The sequence below is a fragment of the Euprymna scolopes genome, chromosome 5, assembly GCF_053919585.1.
Source record: "Euprymna scolopes isolate OS-2025 chromosome 5, ASM5391958v1, whole genome shotgun sequence".
Lineage (NCBI taxonomy): Eukaryota > Metazoa > Mollusca > Cephalopoda > Sepiida > Sepiolidae > Euprymna > Euprymna scolopes.
This window is the reverse complement of record NC_136486.1, coordinates 65,747,407-65,771,461: the sequence shown is the minus strand read 5'-3', so window position 1 is coordinate 65,771,461 and position 24,055 is coordinate 65,747,407. Positions and strand designations below refer to the sequence as shown.

Genomic DNA, 24,055 nt, shown 5'->3' with positions numbered 1-24,055 from the left:
ACCCTTCACCGGACTATCCATTCATGTGAAATCTTTTTATCATTTTTCTTTTACCTCCTATTCCCCTTACCTCACCTTTTTTTAACCAAGTAAGATCTGTGACTTACTTGTAGTTTCATTAAATACTTTTATATGCAAAACCCGATCCCGCTTTTTTCTAATTCCTGCCCTCTGATGTGAAGGAGAGTATTTCTTCGAAACTCCGCGGATTAAGGACTATGCACTTATCTTGTGCTTCCTTTTTTAAAATTAAATATGTTTTTAACTCTTTTTCAAGATGTTTTTTAACATGTTTTATTAATCATTTGTTCATATATATATATATATATATATATATATATATATATATATATATATATATATATATATGTATATATATAATTTCACGCAATTCTGGCGTTGATCATAATAACCTACTAAAAATGATTTGTATTGGGGGGATTTTAAAATATAATTACCAATAGCTAAGTCATTATTAAATGTATTAAATTTTCAATAAGTAAATTGCAGAGATTATACTCATACTGTGGCGTGACCGCACCAAGGGCAGCAATCCTCCCAAATTGGGGATGAGCTAGGCTCTTGAAATTCTGGGGAATGCTGGCCAGATATGATTAAGTATTGTGTTGTGCCCGGACAGTGGTAGTTTTAATGAAATCCGACAGTTAAATCTGTTTGTTTGGAAAAATGAAAAGTGATGTCATTTTGAAAGCTAGAACGAAATATAATTTCGATATTGGCCTGGCGAAACCCACGGAATTCTGCCTTCCGAGTGCAATGCCAGACTGGGGTCACTGTGTTAAGTTCTCTGATCGTGCGAACGGAGCTGAGCTGTAATCACAGATTATCGGGGCGTGTAATGAATCGGGACCGACCCTGACATTACGTCCCTGCCCGTGATTGGTCTGTCGGCTTACCCTAATCCAACCCTTCCCTCCATATATAAGCGAATGCTCGCGCCGGAAAATCAGTAGAGTTGGAGTAAAGTTTGAGACAGTCGAAACCAGACCGAGATATTGCCGCCACCCCCCTCTCTCTCTCTCTCTCTCTCTCTCTCTCTCTCTCTCTGCTGTCCGTCACTACCGAAAGACTAAATCTAATTGGGATTTAAAATGTTTTGTATACACTCGAACTGAACTATTGCATATATGGTATCACAGATATCTGAGTTTGTGTTCTTTGCCTTCATGAACATCTAATTATTTTCAGCGGAAACCGGCATATCGGCGCGGAAGAATCCGGTAGAATATTCTCGGAGAAAAGACGATGAGGACCATTGTAACTTGGACGGGGGCTGGGTCACAATAAAATATTATTAGAATAACGTATATGAGTTGAATTAGTAGGTTAGTACTTAAACTCAGGAATACTTAGCATTCTAAGTAATATATTACACTATTATTTGTTGTTATTCAAAATATTATTTACTTTTTTTATTCACTATATTATACATATATATATATATATATATATATATACATGTACTTTTTAATTTAATTCATTCAATGTGTTCATATATATATATATATATATATATATATATATATATATATATATATATATATATATATATAATCTCCTGGAAAAATATGCTTAATCAATTCTATTGCACCCAATATTAAAAACATATCGACTCGACTCGTGTGGTTCATCTGTCCGTTTATTTCTTTCGGAACATAAAAATGTCCAATTCTAGATTACACTATTATTATATCTAGTTTCTCATTACTTTCGCCCTAACTAAAAAAAGAGAAAACCCTCTAATTTTTAAAGGAAAGAAAGTAAGAAATTTAAATACGATTGTATACATTGAAAACATCAACATTGTGGGTTAAGATATTTTCACGCATTTTTCGGTTTTTATTATTTTTTTTTCCTTTCTGAAAAAAATGGAAGGTTATATCGTGGAATTTTACTGTTTTTGTTTTCCTTTTTTAATTTTTTTATATATCCTGTAGTATATACTATGCCATATATATATATATATATATATATATATATAAATTTATATATATATGTGTATATATATATGTATATATATATATGTATACATATGCGTGTATATATATATATATATATATATATATATATATATATATATATGTGTGTATATAAAAGCGCGAAAATATGAAATATAAATAGAAACAGTTACTAAGAAATAAGGTCGAAAATTAATGTTTAGATTTGGGAAAAATATATTTATGCCAATTTATCCACAATATCCATTTTTAAATTATGCGTATTGAAGATAATTCAACATTTTATACCAACTAGCGAGACCTGTGGAAATTCCATGTCGGCATCTCTCATATGTAATATACTGCTGTTGGACATTCTGTGGGCGTTAAGCATGACTGCAGACACCATTATATTATTCGAGCCCTTTTGTTAAAACTGTAAATGTATTTAGGACAGCAAGTCTGTATATTAAAAGAGTAGCGCGTAGAACAATAAAAAAGGTGAGTTATTTATTTTTATAATGAAATGAGTGTTAGTGTTTTTTTATGTAAAAACACTCATTTCATTTCTGTTACAAACTTATATTTGAATTTCAACAGATATATCTTTTCCCCAATAAGAATATTAACTAGAGTTCATAGTTTTAAAATTACATTAACGACTATATGACGTCACTAAAATTTCCTTCTTTTAAACAGCGCACGCCCTCCCCCTCCTTTTTGAATTTCCAACATCTTTTTCCGTTTCTCTGAAATAGAACTGCGTCAAACTGTGCACGTGAAACATTTTCAAATAATTTGTACTGGTATTTTTTTTATTTCTTAATCTCATTTATCCAGAGGAAGTCTCGAAATAAAGACGAAACATTGATGAACACATAATACGGTTTGTTCCTTTTTATTATATATATATATATATATATATATATATATATATATATATATATATATATATATATATATATATATATATATAAAGAATGCACTTTAAATTCCCGGAAAAAAAATTAACCTATCGCAGACAAAGCATCTACATTACCCGACTTCTAAAAAGTTTATAATGACAAGATAGAATTCATTTATATAAGGATGAGAAGGGAAAAGGATTAAGTAAAACTAGATTTAGCATTGCATAAGCCGAGTTCGAACAAGTCTTCAATTTTAAAATAGAATTCAACTATGGGGATAAAATGAGAAACCCTTAACTACAATTTTGTTAATAAAAAAGGGGATCATCAGCTGCTTAACATTTAGATGGTTCGGAGATTTCAAAACCAGACAGCTGTTAAAGACATGGCTCTCCAGTCGATAATACACTTCCCCAAAAGGAAAAAAATTGAAAAGAAAAACAATATGGTTACTATTTTACTAATATATGAAAAAAAATAAAAATAAAAAAAATAAACTATTAATAAGTAAGTTTCAGTTTACAAGATCCATTCTGGGGTATGTTAACTAGCATATAAATGCTATGAGAATAAAAATGTTTAAAAGCGTAAGTACCTTAAATACCAGAATGTCAAATAGTTAAGAGGAAGGAAACCTATCCATACATATCTAAAAACCCAATATATAGTCTAAATAAGCTTTAAATAAAAAAGTGCAAAAATATAAATAAAGAATGTAGGAGAAAATCCCAGAAAAAAATAATGTTAACCTATCGCAGACTAAGCACCTACATAATCCGACTTCTAAAAAGTTTATAATGACAAAAGAGAATTCATTTCTATAAGGATGGGAAGATAAAAAACCCTTAACTAAGATTGTTAAATAGAAATAGATTTAGCACATGCATAAGCCGATTACGCAAAAAGTCTTAAATGTTCAAACAGAATTTAACTATGAGGGTGAAAAAATATACATAGTGTGTAGTAAAACAGAATAGAATACTCAACTATATACAAAACACCATAATGATTTTTTAACAGAAATAATATTGTTGTAATGATTTCCAAATGATGAAAAACTATCTTTTTATATTTATGAAAAATAAACAAAACGATTTATTGATAAAACACTTATATTTGTTTACTGTTCCTAATCATCAGTTCTTTCTTCCAAATTAGAATTTAACATCGTCATATCTACAGTTAAAACCGAAATTATTGGCAACCTTTCAATTTTTACGTTCTTTCGGAGAAAAAACATTTCTTTTCACTATTTATATTTATAAGAGTCTTGATAAACATTTATATTGGCCATCTACAAATCTTCTGACACACTTTTAGTTTATTATAAAATATTCAAAAAAATATTATTCATGATAACAAAAAACAGACGAATTCAAATTTATTGGCACCCTTTATAGATAACAACTTGCAAAGCTTTTGTTTTTAATAACAGCCTCCAAATGTTTTCTATAAGACATTACTAAATTCCTACACACATCAACAGGAATATTGAACTATTCTTCTTTGGCTATATCTTCTGCTTCCCTCATGTTCCTTGGTGTCCTTGCTTACACGTTCGCCTTCCCCACAAGTTTTCCATTGGATTCAAGTCCGACCTTTGACTTGGTCATTTCAGGACGTTTATGTCCTTATATGAAAGCCATTTCTTCGCCGATTAGGCCGTATATTTTAGATCATTGTCCTACTGGAAAAGCAGTTGGTTCCAAAACTAAGGGCTTCTGCAGAAGGTTTCAGATTTCCAGTCAATATTTTAATGCATTCTTGCCTCATGATGCCCTCCACAGTGAGAAGTTTTCCAGTGGCATTGCCCGAAAACCAACTTCAGAACATAAGGTTTCCTCCACCATACTTCACCGTAAGAACTGTATATTTTGGGTTGAAGGCTTCTTCTTTCTTCCGCCATACAAACGACACATCTCTGCTGCCAAAAATTTCAATTAGTCTCTTTTGACTATAAAAACTAAACCCCAGAAAGTTTAATCCTTGCCAATAAACTCCCGTGAAAACATTAAGCGGGCTTTAACATGTTTCTTGGAGAGGAGAAGAGTCTTCCTTGATCAGTACCCTGAATCGTATTAAAAACACCATACTTCTTAATAATGTTTCTCACTGTTGACACGGGGACTTCAAAACGCTTTGAAAGATTTGTATCCACTACCTTTCATGTGTGCATCCACTCTTTTCTGGCTAACATCGAAACCGTGCTCCTAAATTTTAGCCATCTTTGCAGGCTGGTGTTATTGATAAAGTGAAGGATTAACTAATGCACGTTATTTAGAGAATAATTTGGAACGTTATAGAAGATTATGCAATAGTCAAATCATAATAAACAAGTATTGTTTTGCATGAATTCTGTGATAAAAAAAACATTGGTGCTAATAAATTTGAATTCGCCTGTTTTTTGTTATCATTAATAATACTTATTTTGAATATTTTATAATAAACTAAAAGTGTTTCAGGAGATCTTTATATGGTCGATATAAAAACTTTAATAAAATAATCAGTGAAAACTTAAATCAAAACTTAATAAAAATAATTAGTGAAAAAAATGTTTATTTTCTCAAAAAAAAAAAACGCAAAAGCGAAAGGGTGCCAATAATTTCGCCTTCAACTGTATATATATATATATATATATATATATATATATATATATATATATATATATATATATATATATATGAGAGAGAGAGAGAGAGAGAAAATATTACACAGTCGCTACATTGAACATGCTTATGCTTCTGACAATTGTGCGGTAAGGACCAAAAATCCTCGTCAGGTGACATAAAATATTAATTGGGCGTGTATTCTCTTTTAAAGTCAATATCTTCTTGAAAAATAAAATAATAATAAAATGTGTGTTTCAATCGATATTTATTTTATAAGGGAACACTTTTTCTGCCTAGCAAAAAAGGACAAGTATTCCGAGTACCAGTTTTCTGGGTACCAGTTTTCCGGGGACGAGTATACCTCAATCATATATATATATATATATATATATATATATATATATATATATATATATATATATATATATATATCAAACTTTTTAATTCAATTTGAGAAAAGAACAATAAATGTAAAGTGGTCGAAATTGGGGGCAAATTAAAAATAAATTGACTTCTGCGGTCTCTATAAAATTACTCAGCCATATTTAAAACATTTTACATTTTACATGAATTTCGATGGGATAAAAAGATGTGGTCATAGAAAGAAATTCCTTATATCACGCCTAAACGCTTATTAAAATAATTGTCAAAGGAAAAATTGCAGAATATGTTAAGAGTTAAATGTAAGTGTGGAAGGGAATTTAAAATTTTTACAAGATTTTAAAATGGTGGAATAAATAATTAAAATAAAACTGAAATTAGGAGAAGCTCAGCAAGGAAAATTGAAGTAAGTTTAAATAAAATAATCATTATCTATATATCTATAAGAGTGTAAATGGATGTGTGTGTCTGCGTGTGTACATTTCACTACTAAATAATATGTCATTCTTCAGTCTAGATACTTGTGATTTTACATTAGTGGTATTGAGATTTTGGTGTCAAGGGCTCAAAGTTCAACGAGTTTACCGTTGAAAACTGTACCAAAGTTATCCGCCAATTTTGAGTGTAAACACAGGAAATTTTAGATGTATGTAACTTGGACAGGGATCTAAATTTTAATTTTATTTGAGAAAAAAAAATGTTAAGGCGTCAAAATTTGGGTCAAAGTTAAAAAGAAGAATTGACCATTGCTATCTCTCTTAAATTACTCAACCAATTTCTGATCTAAACATATGAAATTTATCATAAAGTGTATTCAGATATAGGACAAATTTTTCAATCGGTTTGCGTCGAAATTTTGAGCTCCCAAGTGGTCAGCGCAAAAACGATTTGACATTTGCTGTTTCTAGCAAACTACTAAGCCAATGTTTGGTCTAAATATTTGAAACCTATATATAACGGGTATTCAGACATGCGGCAAGCATTTAATGTAGTTTAGAGGTGAAAATTTAGCCACCAAAATCTCAAAGTTAAAATAGTTGACATTTGCAGATGCTACCAAATTTCTCATCCAATTCTGGGTCGAATTAGTTGAAATATCAGATTACCGTAACTTAGCCACGGGCTAAGCTTCTAGTTCGTAATAATCAAAAACCCGATTAATTCAATAACAAATGTATGAGAAAAATCTAAAATTAAATAACTTTAAGATATAAAGAGAAACAGATTACGATAAATTAAAATATATATAAGCAAGATATAAATTTGAAGAAAATATGTGAGTAATTGAACTGAAATTGTTACAAAGAAGATTGTTTTTTAATTATGAGTTTAAAATAATGCAAAGTCAGTAATGAATACGAAAGCACATATTAAAATATTTACCCATGGAATCTCTAAAGGTTGTAAATATTAAAAATTAGTGTCATTTCTATTTGAATGGATATTAATAGAAAAAATAAAAATATTAAAGTAATTTATTAAATAATGATATTATATCAATAATTAAATATTTAAATAAGTAAATACTTGAATATATAAATAATAAACTTATTAAATATTTAAAAAAATTAAGTGCTTAAATAAGGATATTATGGTAGTAACTAAATTTCAATTTTTTTTCTATACAAAAAAAAATTAGTTCATTTATTGCCATGATCACTATTAAATATTAAGTTTAATAAATATTATCTAAATTAACTTTTATTACTACATATATTACGTAAGAAACAACATTCAAGAAAAAAATAATTAGTTGATTATAACATGTACACATCGTTTATACGAACTGATGGTACATAAGGAAGTACTCATAGGACATTAACATAGAAAATAGAATTTAATATGTAAATTTAATATTTTAGGAAAAAAACACTATTAGATAAATAAAGTGGGGAGGAAAATAATTAAATAAATTTTTAAACATACAACATCTTAAATTTACATATGAGTTGCAATTTAGGTAATAGGATAATCAATGGATTCGATATCAATCGCAAACAATAATAACAAAAAAACAAATATATGCGCGGTATAAAAATGGGTTAATTCCTTCATTTCTTAACATAGCAATTATGAATGTATTCTGGTTTATATAGCTAGTGCATCTTCAAGTTATAGCGTAGCTATTAGAATTATGCAATTTTTAATATTGTCCAAATGTTTACAAAACACTTATAACTCAAAAAGGAATATACAAAAGTATGTCCTCATTTTTTTTACTTGATTTTAAGAAAATATTTTATGCATACACTATTATAAAAATTGAAGCTTAAATAATTGAGTCACTTAAATTAGGATTTGTATTTTATTTGTATCTGTGCATCACTGATGGTTCAATATATTAATATCTGGTTAAAATATTAATAATGTAAATATGTATATATATATATATATATATGAATACATATATATATAAATATATATAAAAATACATATATATGTCTCTGTGTGCGCGTGTGTGTGTGTCTATGTGCGTGTGTGTGTGTGTGTGTGTGTGTGTGTGTGTGTGTGTGTGTGTGTGTGTGTACTCCCCCTATGAAAAGATAATACACACACGGAAAGACGACTTGTTTCATAAAATTACTGGAGATTGCCTTTCATATTGGCAACGTGTATTTTTTTTATAAAAAACACACATCAAAGGCGCCTTTAAACAAAGTTTATACATACACGAACATACTCTCAAAATAAAGATGAATCAAGACAGAATAATCAACAGGAATATGTAAATCAAAAAAAAAAGAAAAACAACTTTTAATATCAAATATTCTATAGCATAAAAAAGGAACTTCCGATGATTAGAAACAAAACGAGAGGCATTCCAAAAAAGCTTCCACAGAAAATTACTCCCTTCAATAAACTGTTCACATCAACGAATTGAGGATATTTATATTCCCCGCCAATGAAAATTCTTATCGGGTTATTGAGCACACCGGTAATGCACATCCTCTACATATTAACCTATACTTACCAAGAAACTGCTGCGTTGTATCAAAGCTCGTCAACGCAGGTATATCTGCTCACATCTAAATCTAAAAAAATTAAGATTATCAGTTGTAAACACTAAACTACGAGCAGACGCGATTACTAAATTACGTATTATCTTTTCTTTATGGATATTGACTAAAACAAAAATGCTCGATTTGTTTGTGATAAAGAATATAAATTTTGAAATATAGTAAATGAGGAATATATAAATTAATAATAAATATACTTGTCGGTATTTTTTTCTTTTTGTGCGTTTGAATTTAAAGTCCCATATCTTATTATACACATCACATCTATTTCGAATGCCTCTCCAAGTTAGAAGAATAATATTGAAAAAAACGATACTTACTTAGAAATTGTTGCGTTATATTTAACATCCGCTGAGAGCTTACAAGGTGGCATATTTATATCCCATCTCAGCCCTATACTATGAAGGAATTTAAGTTTAGCGCTTGGCATGGAAACATTGTGTATCTTTACACTGAAAAAGTAGAAAGAAAACAATAATATCGTATTATGAATTCAGTTTAAAATGCTGTTATAATTTAACCAGAAAAAATAAAAATTATAATAATAATAAAATAATTATATATAATCTAGCAAAATTAAATACAACACCTATAGTCACCTACATACAGTACTGTTGGGCAGCTCATCAGTGCGGCAACACAGGCAACCAACTCATGAGTTTAACGATATTTTGACATCGTCCGAACTACATATATAACTTAGAAATAATTCCAGAAAAGTTATATAAATACACACCCACCCATACATACACACACATACACACACACACACACACACACACATATATATATATATATATATATATATATATATATATATATATATATATATAAAATATATACAGCTGAATGTGTGTGTGTGTCTGGTCACGAATAGGCTCCTATATGGTTGATTATTTAAAAAAAACTGATTTCATATAATGATAGAAGATGCATCGAGACACAAGAATAGGTGTGTTTTATATGGCAGAACGGTGGTCAATTAAACTTGTGGGGTCTCCGTTCGCGCCTGGTCCACAAAGTATGGAAACAAAGAATTTAAAAATTAAAAAAAACGTTTACAAGTGTTTTGGATATAGATCTACATAATGATACTTTGATAAGTATGTTAAATAGGGAGGTATGATAAAATTGTGGTGTCTGCGTTCGCGCCTGGCCTACATAGAATGGAAATACACACACACTTTAATAAATACTTTTCCTATCTATCTGCGTAAGTCTACTTTGATAATTCTGTTTCAGTTTGAGGATATATGGTATAATAAAATCATGGGGTGTTCGTTCGCACCTGCCTCCATAGAATGGAAATATATCACAAAGTTTAACAAGGTTTTTAATATAGATCCACAGAATATTGTGATAAGTGTTTATGGTATAATAAATTACGGAATAAGTGTTTACGGTATAATAAATTAGGGGGTTTATCTATTTTATTTTTACTTTCATCATATTTTGCTTTGGTTTTGATACCCCCGAATTCAACCAAATTTACAACCCTTCCTTTTCATAACCTATCATACTTTCATAAATCAGAGTCCATTTTCTGTAGGCTGTTTTTAAACCCAGTCAACGAGGGGTACTTTTGCTAGTCTATATATATATATATATATATATATATATATATATATATATATATATATATATATATATATATATATAAAATGGGTTAAGAAATTCCAATAAAAGAAAGATATATATTTAAATAAGGGAGTAGTCACTAACAATGTGTATTTTTTAACATTATTTTATTATTCCGTGTATTGGTTTTTCATTGAGAATTATGTTTGTATCATTGTAATAATATTTTAAGTCATTGAAATCGTTTTTACGCGCGTTTCAGACGTTCTGTGAAGCGTCCTCGTCTGAAATGATTTTCAAATTTGTTGGAGATGTAAAAATGGCAATTTTCGTAGTTCATTTGAAGTGTTTCCAAACGGTGGAGGCTTGTAAGTGTTTATTATTAATTGGCATGTTCAATTTTATTACACTTTTATTGGGCTTGTCGAGGGCGCTGACCTGGCTGTAGTCACTCTCTCTTTCTTCTAATGTTTTATCTTTTCCTTTAGGGTGGGGTAGGATGTGTGTGTGTTTGTGTGTGTGTGCGCGTGTGTGTGCGTGTGTGTGCGTGTGTATGTGTTTGCTTTTATTGGTTTGAGAATGTGTATACTGTTTTATAGTATTATGAGGTTATTTGCTTCCTTAGGAAGGTGACTGTGATCCGAGGGCGTTACTAATGTGTATGTGTGAGGAGAGGGGGCCAACTCCTTCTGAAATAAGGGTAGAGGTTATTTCATTCTATTTTGATATTTATTTTTTGGATTCTTTGATTTTAGTATTGCGATTTTTCGTTTTAGTCTTTTCGGGTATTCCTTATGTCATGTTTGTTTAGAAAGAGGGGTTTATTTAAAATATGCATAAGGAATTTTTTAATGTTTCTATTTATTTGTCTCCCTATGTGGGTATGGCCAGAGCCAGGATCGGTTCCTAGTGTGGGGAAGATTTTGTTCCCGACAGGGGGGCAATTGGAGGGGGTATAGGTATGGGAGGGGGATGATAGAAGGGATGATAGTTGTTTCAGTCATGAGAGTGTTCTCCTCCACTGACTGAGGAGGGAGCGAGGTGTTGGAACAGGTATTATACTATGGTTCTAGGTGTTTCCTAGTGTTGTTGGTTTCGAGGTTAAGTAGGGTTGGTATTGTTCAGTGTGTCGTATTAGAGATAGGGGTGTTGTGTGTGTGTGTGGTTGTATGCGCGCACGTGTGTGTGTTTTAATGTGTCGGTTCTGATTTATGTGTGGGTGTGTATATGTGTATGTGTACGGATGTGCATGACAGTGTACCTTGCATTTCATGTTTTTCTGTGATGATATTAGGCTCTGTTCGGGTCAGGAGTGAATCTGGTGATGAAGTTTTTTTTCCTGTGTAAGTAAATAAAAACAATTGTCTGTTTGGCAGATTGGCATTATTTTGAAGCTGTTTCCACTGCACGTGTGTACGTGTTTTGAAACATAGAGGTGTCTGTTATCTGCAATTTTGATGTTGCTCTTATGTAAGGCCACTCTATTGCTGAAACTTGTGGTGAAGCCTATGTAGGATTTGTTGCATGTTGTGCATCTTAGTACATATAATACATTTCTGGAGGTGCAATTTAGATCCGTTTTTATTTTGAATTTTTGTGCTAGGTTTTTGAATGTGTATGTGTTACCTTCTATTTTGTCACATACTCCACATCGCGGTTTGTTGCATTTTGTAACCCCTTTTGTAGTATGTGGGACGAGTTTTGAAGAAGTTAGGATGTGTTTTAAGTTTTTGGGTTGGCGTTTGCTTTTTATTATTTTTGTTGTTTTAAGTATGTTGTTTAGTTTGTCGTTCTGATTGAGGAGGATAAGGTGTTTTGTTATCTGTGTTTGTGTTGTGCGTAGAGACGTATGCTTAAATTTGCTTTTGTTGTTTTCTTTTGGGGTTCTTAGTTGGTATATTGGAATTTTTTCAGCCACTTCAATACCTTTCTGTATTAGTGGTAGTGGATACCCTCTTTTCCGCAGGGTTATTTGCAGTTCATTCAGTCTAGTTGAACGAAGTTGGCTGTCTGTTACTATGGTACAGACTCAACGTGCTAGCGAGTAGGGTTTGGATTTTAGACAGTTTTTAGTATGGTTGCTTTTGAAGTGGAGGTATTGTTGAGTGTCTCTGGGTTTGTGGTAGATGTCTGTGATTATGTTGTTGTTTTTTATTGCTACTCGGATGTTTAGGAAAGGTAGTTTTGTGGGGCTTTGTTCTAGTGTGAAGTTTATTTTGGGGTGTAGATTTTGTAGCAAAGTGTGGAGTTGTTTGATATCCCCCCATGAGGTTCTCCAGAGGATAAAGCAGTCGTCTAGGTATATTTTCCAAGATTTTATGAAGAGTGTTTTTATATTGTGCCCGTACTTTTGCTCTATCCTTTCATAAAGGGTCTCTTCTGGGAAGGCGAGTGTAAGGGTGGCATATGTCGGTGCCATTTTGGTACCCATTGCTGTGCCTAGTATTTGGATGTAGTTGTCTTTATTGAATTGGAAGGAGTTGTTATTGAGGATTATGTCGATGCTATCAATCATTTATTATTTCTTTAATCTGGGGTGTGTATGTTTGTCAATCAAATATGCGATAGCTTTTTTCCTAGATTGTGTGGGATATTGCTATATAGGTTGCTAACATCGAATATGGCTAGTATAGTCCCATCGTCTACTGTTTGTGGTAGGGAGCTAAGGAAGTGTGTGTTATCTCTTACAAAACTCCTGACTAGAGTGGTGAAGGACTGTAATAGTATATTTATTAGGTTGAGAAGTCTGCTTGTTGAGCATGATGTTCCTGCTACTATGGGTCTGTAATGTGAGGTCGTTGGGGTTTGGGGGGCTTATGTATTCCGACTTTTGTATGTTGATGGCATGTCTTACCTAGTTAGATTTGTGTATTTTAGCTATCCCATAGATGTTTGTTTTTGTTGTGAAGTTTGTAAGGAAGTCTTTTTTTCATTTTTAGTTAATGTACTATTGTATGGTGTGCAGAGTTTTGTTATTTTAGATATGGTTGTGTCGTCTATGTTAGAGCTAATTGGTTTGTAATAATTTTCGTTCCCTAGTGATTCTAAAATGTTTGTTTTATAGAAGTTCCTATTCATTATACCTACTGCACTGACGAGGACGCTTCACAGAACGTCTGAAACACGCGTAAAAACGATTTCAATGACTTAAAAATATTATTACAATGATCCAAACGTAATTCTCAATGAGAACCCAAGACACGGAATAATAAAATAATGTTAAAAAATACACATTGTTGGTGACTACTCCCTTATATATATATATATATATATATATATATATATATATATATATATATATATATATATACATATATATATATATATATATATATATATATATATAAGTTTTCTGGAATTATTTCCAAGTTATATATGTAGTTCGGACGATGTCAAAATATCGTTAAACTCATGATTTGTTTCATAAAACTACTGGAGACTGCGTTTCAGAGTGGCAAAGTGTATTTTATTTATAAAACACACACATCAAAGAGGCTGTAAACAAAGTTATGCATACACGAACATAGTCTCAAAATTCAGATGAATCAAGACAGAAAAATCAACCGGAATGTGTGCATTAAAAAAGGCCTTATATGTATACAAAGAATCCTAGAGTGGATGAAACGCGGAATATTCATGTAGCTTAATCGCAATATATATTTTATAAATTACTAATTAGCTCTACCTACGGATAGAGTACTTTTGAAGTAAATACTTAAAGTTTACGCATAAATTTATACTTTTTTTATATTAATTTGATGTGGGTAAATTAAGTAGTTATATATTTATACATGTATATATATATATATATACATTATATATGTATATATATAAATCTTATATAAATACATATATATATATGTATATACATATATATATATAATTATATATATATACATATGTATATATATATATATAGAGAGAGAAACATACATATAAAAATAAACACTTTTTAAATATATATATATATATATATATAAACATACAAACAGAATACTTTTCAAATACATATAAACATATGCACAAAATTCACAAATATACATTTTTTATTTTGTTTTAACAAGGTTTGCTAAAAAAAAGAGATTCAAAAAGAACTATTTGACAAATAGGAAGTTTACAAAAGGGTTTAAACAAGTGGCTTTTTTTATTTTTTATTTTTTTATAACAAATACTGGAAACATTATGTTAGGTATTAATTGGTAAATTTGGTTAGTAAGGTAGTAATGGTCGCAGTTTAAGGTCGTGCCCGGAACAATTAACAATATTTTTGGTGTGTGTTTGTGATTTTAACTGTTCATGCTTCTCCTTTTGGGGTTCTTAGATTGTTTCTCCCCATCGAGCTTATTGGACCTGCTAAGTCACAAGAGAATTTTCGTAGATTTTTTGTCGGGCGTTCGGTATATATATTTTGTCATTTTCCCCTGTGCACACACATCACAATTTGGGAGATCGTCGGAAGGTATTATTTTCATGTGTCGACTACATTTGGTAATTTTTTTAATATCAGCTGTAATCAGTGTCCTAGAATTTTATGCCAGGTGTCCAAGTCGTGACAGACAGTTTTTGAGGGAACCATACATTTTACATAATATATTCGGCCATTTTCTTTAATGGCAAATACAGTTTCATGGGTGTATGTCAATTTTGATGTATTTTGGCCAAATTGTATATTCGCGCCTTGTGTAATTGCAGCCTGCCGGGAAAATATGCCTTGCTTAAATGTAAGTATGAACAGAGCATTTTTTTATAATACAATAACAGATTTTGCATTTATTATTTTTAGGTATACTTTAGCATCGCCTCTTTTCAAGACTATATCATTTATTTGACTACCGTCGGCAAGTTCGACAAAATGACTTTGAGGATTAAAGTTTGAATCAAAATTGATAAAATCAGATTCCTTGGTGATAACGTGCGCTGTAGCACCACAGTCTACAAGGAGATTTTTACCGTTTGTGGTATTGTCAAAGTTACATGTGAATAGAAATGTATGTTCTTCCTCAAAGTTCTCAACGTTTTTTACGGAGTCCATTTTAGAGCGTTTATATCGACATTGGAAACTTTTGTGGTTGGGTCGTCCACAATTATAGCAGATAATTTTATTCTTTTTATTGGGAAAATTACTTTTAGAGAATACGCTGCGGTGAGGTGCGTAATTTGGTGGTGTCTGCTTTTGAGAAGCACTTTTGAACTTCATAATATTGCTGGAGTTATTATTGTCCACGAGCATAAGATTAGTCTCTTCGTAACTGCGCAATGCCACTTTAAATTCGCTGAAATTTATGGGTTTGTCTTTCTGCGTTATAACAGTTGTAAATGGTTTAAAATCGGCTGGAAATCCCTTGAGAGTCATTGATATCAACAAACTATCGCGTATTATTTCACTTGAGAGTTTTAAGGCATTGGCGGTTGTTTCTGCCCTTATAACGTAGTCGGTAATCGTTTCATCCTCGTTACGTTTCAAAGACGTTAATTCTGTATATAGGGATATTATTTTCGGTTTCCCTTTTGATAAATAATGGTCTCTTAATATGTTCAGTGCGTTCCTCCCATACTCCAATGCGTATCTTATAATCAGAGACAAACTTCTATCGTCTAAACATTGAATCAGTTCTGCAAAAACAGTCGCGTTTTTTTCGAGAAATTAGGGTCGTTTAGATTCTCTGTTAGAGATTGTATGACTTGGTGTAGTTTTCTAATCCTTAGATATCCCAGAAATTGTATTGTCACAATTCGAATTTAGATTCCGATCCGTCAAAGAAATGACGGTGGCTGGGCCCATAACCCGTTAAGTTTTGAGACATTGTGTTGAACAAAGATGGCGGCGTAGTTCAGATCAGTAACCAAGATGGCGACCAAGAATCAAATGCGGTCCTGGCGTAGTTAACCTCTTAAGTTCTGAGATATTGTGTTGAACTACGCCGCCATCTTGGTTACTGATCTGAACTATGCGGCCATCTTTGTTCAACACAATGTCTCTAAACTTAAAAGTTTCAATAGCTTTTGTTGTGTTAAAATTTATATGTGATTACATAGTGTGATACCACGATTTTATTCACGACATAAAAAGGAGCTGGAATCTTCCGAAGATCTTCATTATTCCAATAATTATAAGAGCAAATGGAATAATGAAGCCAATTAAAAAAAATCTACCTGGCAAATATACATTGAAAAACACTGCAAGAAAGGTACAACCAATTACACTTCAAGTAACGGTTAGAGTTAGGTACCGGCAAGGTAATGGCTGATTCTGTAAGCGACAGGGGTTGAACGCCGGATGATCATATTATTTTTTAATTTTCGATTACTATGTTACTGTGTTTGAAAGATTATTATTTCAAGTTAATATCTCTTTAAAAAATGTATAAAGAATACATGGAATAATTTTATCTGAAATCTGAAAACCCCTACAGTTCACGTAAAAATTCATTACAACAAAGATCGTGTTTACATTTTTCTGCCAAAACAAATATAAGTTTCCTGCAATCATTTCTAAGTTAAGTATTAAGTTAAAGTCTTAAAATAATAAATTAATACAATAAATGTACTTAGCTTTTGTTGCAAAAAGTAATAATTACCCCAAAATGTGAATGTTATTACAAAATGAATGTATAAAATTCTTGTGACAAAAAATGATTGGTTCAAACGAGTAATCAATGATAAACAACTGTTGCGATAACAACAATAAACCTGCTAAGATTGTTGAAATAATTCAGGAAAATTGAGAAACCCTTTAGAAATTGATAGTGGAAAATGAATGATTTTGTAAAATAATAATCATTACAGCGACATTTTTAGTCTTTTTTAAAGAATGTTTCATTCAATTTTTCGCACTTACATTAAATTCATCTGACGGTCGTAAATAATTAGTAATAAGTGAAAGTTAAGACAAATTTGTCAAAGTAAAATGCACAGTTGTTATGTTTCAAATAACAATGTTTTAAATTGTTTGTAGTTTGGGAGAAAAAGAAAGCAGAGTTCAGATCGTCTATTGAAACTCTCAAATGTTTACAAACCCCAGGTGAGTCAGGTACAAGGCGCATTTATACCAGAAAATTGATGTGCGGCTACAAGATACGCCCTATTAGAGTGATATCCACGTTGCTCCAGTAAAAAGAGATGAGGTAATCTCTGGAGACTGACTGATGTGAATAATCAACCTACCAGACTGCTAGCTGGTTGAGAAGTAAAATTTAGCTGAAAGACGCAGTAAATCGTGATCAAGTTTGAATGTATCAGTTTTTCGTGCGTTTAGGTAGGTTTCTGTTCAATGATTAAAATTTGGATAAGCACGTTTGCCTCTTCACCTCAAGTAAATTGATTTTCCAAAACTCAGACAACAACGGAGATACTTTCTTTAATATCATATCTGACCATCCCAATGAAATCCTCAGATGTACCTGATTTATCGTTACTCTATGGTTGGCTGCGGTAGTTTCCGTACATTCATAAAAGAACTACCCTGAGATCCCTATTTAATAAAATGGCCTCTTATAGGATCAGACCTGACGGAATGCTTAATTATAGCTATACACCGTTCCATACCCTTCAAAAAAGTTCAGCAAACACCTAACATCAAGCCGTGGTTCTCTCCAGAACGTGCGACTGCCATTGCGCGCAGAAATCACTTTGCCCATTGCTTCCAAAGTAATAGATATACTGTGACTAAAACCGATTAGAGGACTGCCAGCAACCACTGTAAAAGAATAATTAAGAATGTGAGAGCATTATATGCTCAGTCCGTTTAATCTAAAGAAGTTAAGCAACGGCTTTGTTTCCACCAGTTTTGGCAAATAGCAAACAGGGTACAGAATAGAAACATATTCTCTATCCCAACAATCATCAATTGACCTTGGGTAATCTCGTAAGCTACAGAGAAAGCCAAACTCTTTGCCAATAACTTTGCTGCTAATTCCAACCTATGCGATCAAGGCTGCCAAGATCCTATATTTCCCCCTGTATCTGAAAACACGCTATGCGACATACAACTATCTGTGCGTGATGTTGCCAAGGTAATCGAGAACCTTGATTTCCATAAAGCAACGGGCTTTAACGGAATTCAGGTTATAGTACCGAGAAAGCTTCAACCAGAATTACCTTTTATACTTACAACGCTACTTAAGCGTTGTCTTAATTACTTCCCAGCACCCTGAAAATCCCCATCAGTATGTCTCGTATTTAAAAAAAGCAGGTGATCGATCCTCACCCTCTCAGTATAGACAATACGTCTCCTGTGCGTCCTCAGTAATTTGCTGGAGTCCGTGTTAAATAGAGAAGAAGTCAATCACCTCAGCAAAATAACCTTCTTAGTGACATACAATCTGATTTCGGTTCTGCAAGATCAACAGCAGATTTGCTAACGGTTATATATCATAGGATTAACGAATCTCTACACGGCCTCATCTTTTGAAAGTTTCCGGATTTGACATTGTCTTCTGATCTGAAATGGAACACGTACATTACAGCAGTTGCCAAGGTCGCTGGAAAAATGCTGGGATTCTTCTACCACTCAAGAGGATATCTCACTGCTGATGTAATTCTATAACTATATAAGAGCCAGGTACGTTCAAGGATGGAGTACTGTTGTTACATTTTGGCAGGAGCTGCTAGAAAGATCTTGGCATATTTCAAAATGTTGGTGTCTTGGTATAGGTCAAAATAGATTTCTTAGCCGCGTGTGGGATTACATTTTCCCTTCCCTGCAATCTCTTTACAGCAGAAAAGACGTTGCGAGCCTGTCTCTGCTTTATCGTTTTTGATTTTTTTCCAGACAAGTGGTCTTCTGAGCTCAATTCTGTGGTCCCCCTCGCCAAACTTTCATAAAAAACACTCGCTTAGCCGAAACCACAATCAGTAATAATCCTCTCTTTATCTGTGTCTAAACCTAAATTCTATGAACAAAGATTCCTTCTTTAAACTGCAAGCATGTGAAACGCTGTTTCGCTTGTCTGCTTTCCAGTTGATTACAATTCGCTCGTCTTCAAGTCCAACGTAAAAGAAATCTTGATTACCGTCCTCTTAAGTAATCCAATTTACGAAATTTCCACTACTAACGTTTACTATTATATTATCGCATTGACTACTTGAGTAATGTACATTATTTAACCATTATTGCTGAGTTGCATCCAGGATTTGATAAGCGGAGATTCCCATGCAAACAAATAACATAAAAAATTAAACATATATTGGTAAACATTTATTAATTATAAATTTAAGAATAAAAAATATACTATATTGTATTAAAAACACAAAATATTTTAATCAAAATAATTACTAAAAAACAATTTATTTTAAGGTTTTACTTAACATCTCTGACAGAATTTTCCTGTTTACGTGTTTTTCTTTCATTGTTTTCAACAATGACTAGAATTTGGTTGCATATTTTATTATTTAATAATGAATGAGATAGAGTCAAGAATTAAAACAAGCAATCATTAACTATTTATCTCTCTCGAAATAAATATACTTCATTGTTGATTCATTCGATCTATTACAATCCTCAGTGTCCGTAATATATATATATATATATATATATATATATATATATATATATATATACTAGAATGGGCGTCCAGCGTTGCCCGGGTGTTTGGATGTGTATGTTGAGCAAAAAAAAAGAGTGTTAGTAGGAAGGCAGGCTCGCAAAGGAGGAAAAGAACGGAGTAAAACCTAACGTTTATGCTGTTACGAGCACCGCCAAACCGGAAGCGACATTTTTTTTAAATTTAGGCTAACTTTCAAAGAGAGGATATTTTTAAAAAATATCGGCGGAAAAAGTGACCCCCCCCCGTAGAAAAGTGTCTAGTTGAAGGGGAATATATTAATGTTTTTAGCCAATGAAAGATCGAACTTTAAAACTGTTGTGTCTGTATCAATAACAACACGAACGAAAGTAAAGGTAGAGCAAATATATTAAGACGAAAATGAAATACATATTTACAAAGGTGCAGTTGTACTGCAGTTTGAAGATTGTCCGCAACAAGCACATGCGTCTTACCTATCCGGCGTTTGAACACAGCTCCCTTGTCTTGCTGACTTTATACCTTTATCTATATCTTGTTCACCCACGTATGCTCATTAGTGGGCGTGTCCACGACATCCCCTCCCAATATATGAAGTTGTGTAGATTTCAATATCTTTACCTTTTGGGGTTCATTATCAATGGGTCTATAGCCTTTCTTTTCCTTTCTGATCTCCTCGGTTCGGGCATGTTCTGTGTTGGTTCAATATTAAACGTTTCGTATACTATATCAATTGGATCTTCCTGTTCCTTAGGTTTGTCATGTTCGTTGTCCTTCCTATGACGTTTTCTCAATTGATTTTGATGTCTTTTGTGTATCCTTTTTGGGTCTTTTATCATGTAGACTAAGTCGCCGATACGTTTATCTACCGTACCCGACTCCCAATATGACATATTATTCTTAAAACATTTAAAATATACCTGATCACCAGGTTTAAACTTTTTACGTGATGTGTGTCGTTTTATATACGACTGCTTGCTTTGGTATCAATTTATCAAATGGTGATTTTATTTTTCTCGCACACATTACTTCTGTTGGCGATAATTTCGACGGTGTATTTGGGTGATTTTATTTTTCTCGCAAACATTACTTCTGCTGGCGATAATTTCGACGGTGTATTTGGGTTCTCAGTTATCCTGTATATTTGCAGGAACTGTTGTAATGCTTTATCCGTCGGGCCCCTATCGATTTTCTAAGGGCACGCTTTATCGTATCTACGAACCTTTCCGCTAATCCATTTGATCAAGGATGGAACGGTGGTGTAGCTATATGGTTTACCTGAAACAATTCACAAAAATCCTTGAAAACACTTGAAGTAAATTGTGGTCCGTTATCTGTGATTACAATGTCTGGTACCCCAAAACGTGCAAATATTTTATGCAGAAAACTTATTGTGTGATCTGTCGTTGGTTTTTGACCCGCTTTACTTCCGGCCATCTGGAAAAAAAACTATCTACTATGATTAGGTAGTATTGTCCCTCAATCGGTCCAGCAAAGTCTAGATGAATGCGTGACCATAGATGGTCAGTTATTTTCCCACGGTTTATGAACTATCGGTGGTGCCTTAGCTGCTAACGCACATCCTTTACATTTTTTATCGTTAATACAATATTCACATCCATATTACACCAGTAAACATAACTCCCCATCAGTGTATTCATCCTATTTATACCCGGGTGTCCTGTATGAAAATCACGTAAGATATTTTTCTGCAAGGTTTTCGGTACAACCACTCTTCCACTATATAATAATACCTCATTGCATAAGGAAAATATACTTTGCGTTTTTTCGTCATTTTCCCTTAATTTTTTCTTTATGCCGTTGATGACGTCGTCATTTTCAGCCTCCCTTTTTATATCTGTAAGCATGACTGGTAATTCTCTTATTATATTCGCCACCATTTTCCCCTCAATTGGAACGTATAGCTGCAATTACTGACTCTTCAATGGTTTCATCCCTTTTCGGTATAAGTCTTGACAATCAATCCGCATGACCTATTTTCCCCGAACGCAGATGTTTTATTTGAAAATCATAATTTAGCTAGATCCTACCCCCAACGGAGTAACCGATTTGCCGTATATACTGGTAAGCCCTTTTTTGAGCCGAACATAGTCACTAGGGGCTTGTCGTCTGTTCCCAGTATAAAATGTCTCCCATACAGATAACGGTGGAATTTCGTCACCGCAAAAATAATGCTTAATGCTTCCTTTTCTATTTGGAAGTAAGCCTTCTCTGACGGAATCAGGGTCCTTGAAGCGTGCGCTACAGGTCTCTTCGTTCCATCTGGCATGATATGCTGTATATATGCTCCTATACCATAGGAGCTCGCGTCACTCGCAACAATTATTTGTAATTTTGGGTCGTAATAAGTTAAGGATAAATCTGACGTATAAATCTTTTTAATTTCCTCAAATGAGTCGTGACATTGTTTTTTCCATATCCATGGTGTTTCTGTCTTAAATAATTCGTTCAGCGGAGCTCTTAGGTCGTGCGTGCCTTTGATTAATACTGGGTATTATTCCGCGAGGCCTAAGAAGCTCTGTAAAGTCGTCACGTTATGTGGTGCTGACATGTTCTTAATTGCTATCGCTCTTTCTTAATCAGGGCGTGGACCATCTTTACTCATTATGTGTCCTAAATACTTTATTTCGTCTAGACAAAACTCACATTTGTTTTCTTTCACCTTGAATCCGTACTCGTTTATTCTTGTGAACAATTGTTTTAAATGCTCTATATGTTAACTTATGGACGTGCTCCTTTTGATTATGTAATCCAGGTATACACAAGCACAATCTAAACCGTTCAGCATTGTGTCCATTGCTTGCTGGAATATCGCCGGTGCGAATTTTATCCCGAACGGTAATCGGTTATACTTGAATAAACCTTTCTGTGTGTGAATGCATAACATCTTTGATCATTTTTCTTCTATCGGAATTTGCAAATAGCCGTTTTCCCACCATTTAGTTTGGCAAAAATCTCTTCCGGACTTGGTAAAAGGTAATGGTGATCTTGTAGCATATTATTTAACCCGGTTGAAAAGTATCCGCAAACTCGAATTTGTTCTTCGTTACGTACACTGTAGGCGCTACCCAAACGCTCATTTCAATTTTCGATTAAATGCCTGTTCTTTCAAGTCTGTCTAATTCGCTACCTATTTTCTCTAATTCGGCGAACGGCACGTTCATTTTTTCTTTAATACTGGTGTTGCATCCTTTTTTTGCTCGAACGAAGCTTTAAATTTATTACATCTTCCCAGTCCCGTAGCAAATATTTGTTCTTTAGTTCATTTTTTATATTTTCTGACCTTGTGCTGCAGCTGGTTATTTTTTTTTTTACAAAAAGCGTTATCGGTTTATCCCAAAGGTTGAATTTTTCAATAAAATCTGTCCCCGATAAATTCTCGCTTTCTTTAATTACGAAGATTTTCAATGTCTTCGTCGTGCCATTTAAATTAATGGGCAGGACGACTTCTCCTTCGAATTTGATTTCGTCTCCTGTCACCGTTCTTGCACCCTTACTTGACTTTTTCAGAGTCGGTTTATCCAGTTTTACCAAGTGCTAACGTTACTTACCGACAAATCTGCTCCAGAATCAAGTTGAAATTTTATTTGTTTGCCGAAAATATTAACCAACGCATATTTTCGTAAATTGTCTTTCTCTTTGTCGTTTGTTCTCATTTGGTGTACTCTATATTTTGTTCTGCAACAAATACTCTTATGTCCGACTATGTCGCAATTGAAGCATCTGATATTTTTGTAAGGGCAATTCTTTCCCCAATGTTTTTCATCACATCTTCCGCAATTTTTACTTGGTCCCGATTTTCTATAGTTCTTTTGACTTGAATCGTAATTTCGTTTTCTGTCATTAGAGTTTTAGTATTGATAACTCGTGTAATCTTTTAGATTTTGACGATTCTCACACATTCTTTGCCCTGCGTTTCTGCCAGATTTTTTAATCTTCCTTATGTACGACACTCCTGCTTCTTCTCTATCTCTGGAGTCTTTTTTAGTGATACTGCCTTTGACAATCTTCTGTTAACTTTTGCAGTGTCAGACCTTGTTCTGTTTCTAAATTTGAGAGAAC

The 24,055-nt window shown here is 32.8% G+C and overlaps 1 protein-coding gene across 2 annotated transcripts in view; it reads right to left on the bottom strand.

Annotated features, from left to right (window-relative positions):
• The window catches only part of LOC145276826 (bactericidal permeability-increasing protein-like), a 139,287-nt gene that overhangs the window by 91,914 nt on the left and 23,318 nt on the right, over nucleotides 1–24,055 (bottom strand). For both annotated transcript variants that reach the window (XR_013868036.1, XM_080128176.1), the window contains exon 3: nucleotides 9,194–9,325. Coding sequence is in view for 1 of the 2 variants with exons in the window: in XM_080128176.1 (XP_079984302.1) it covers nucleotides 9,194–9,325 (132 nt within the window). In the remaining variant the exon portion in view is untranslated. The remainder of the gene's footprint in view (nucleotides 1–9,193; nucleotides 9,326–24,055) is intronic.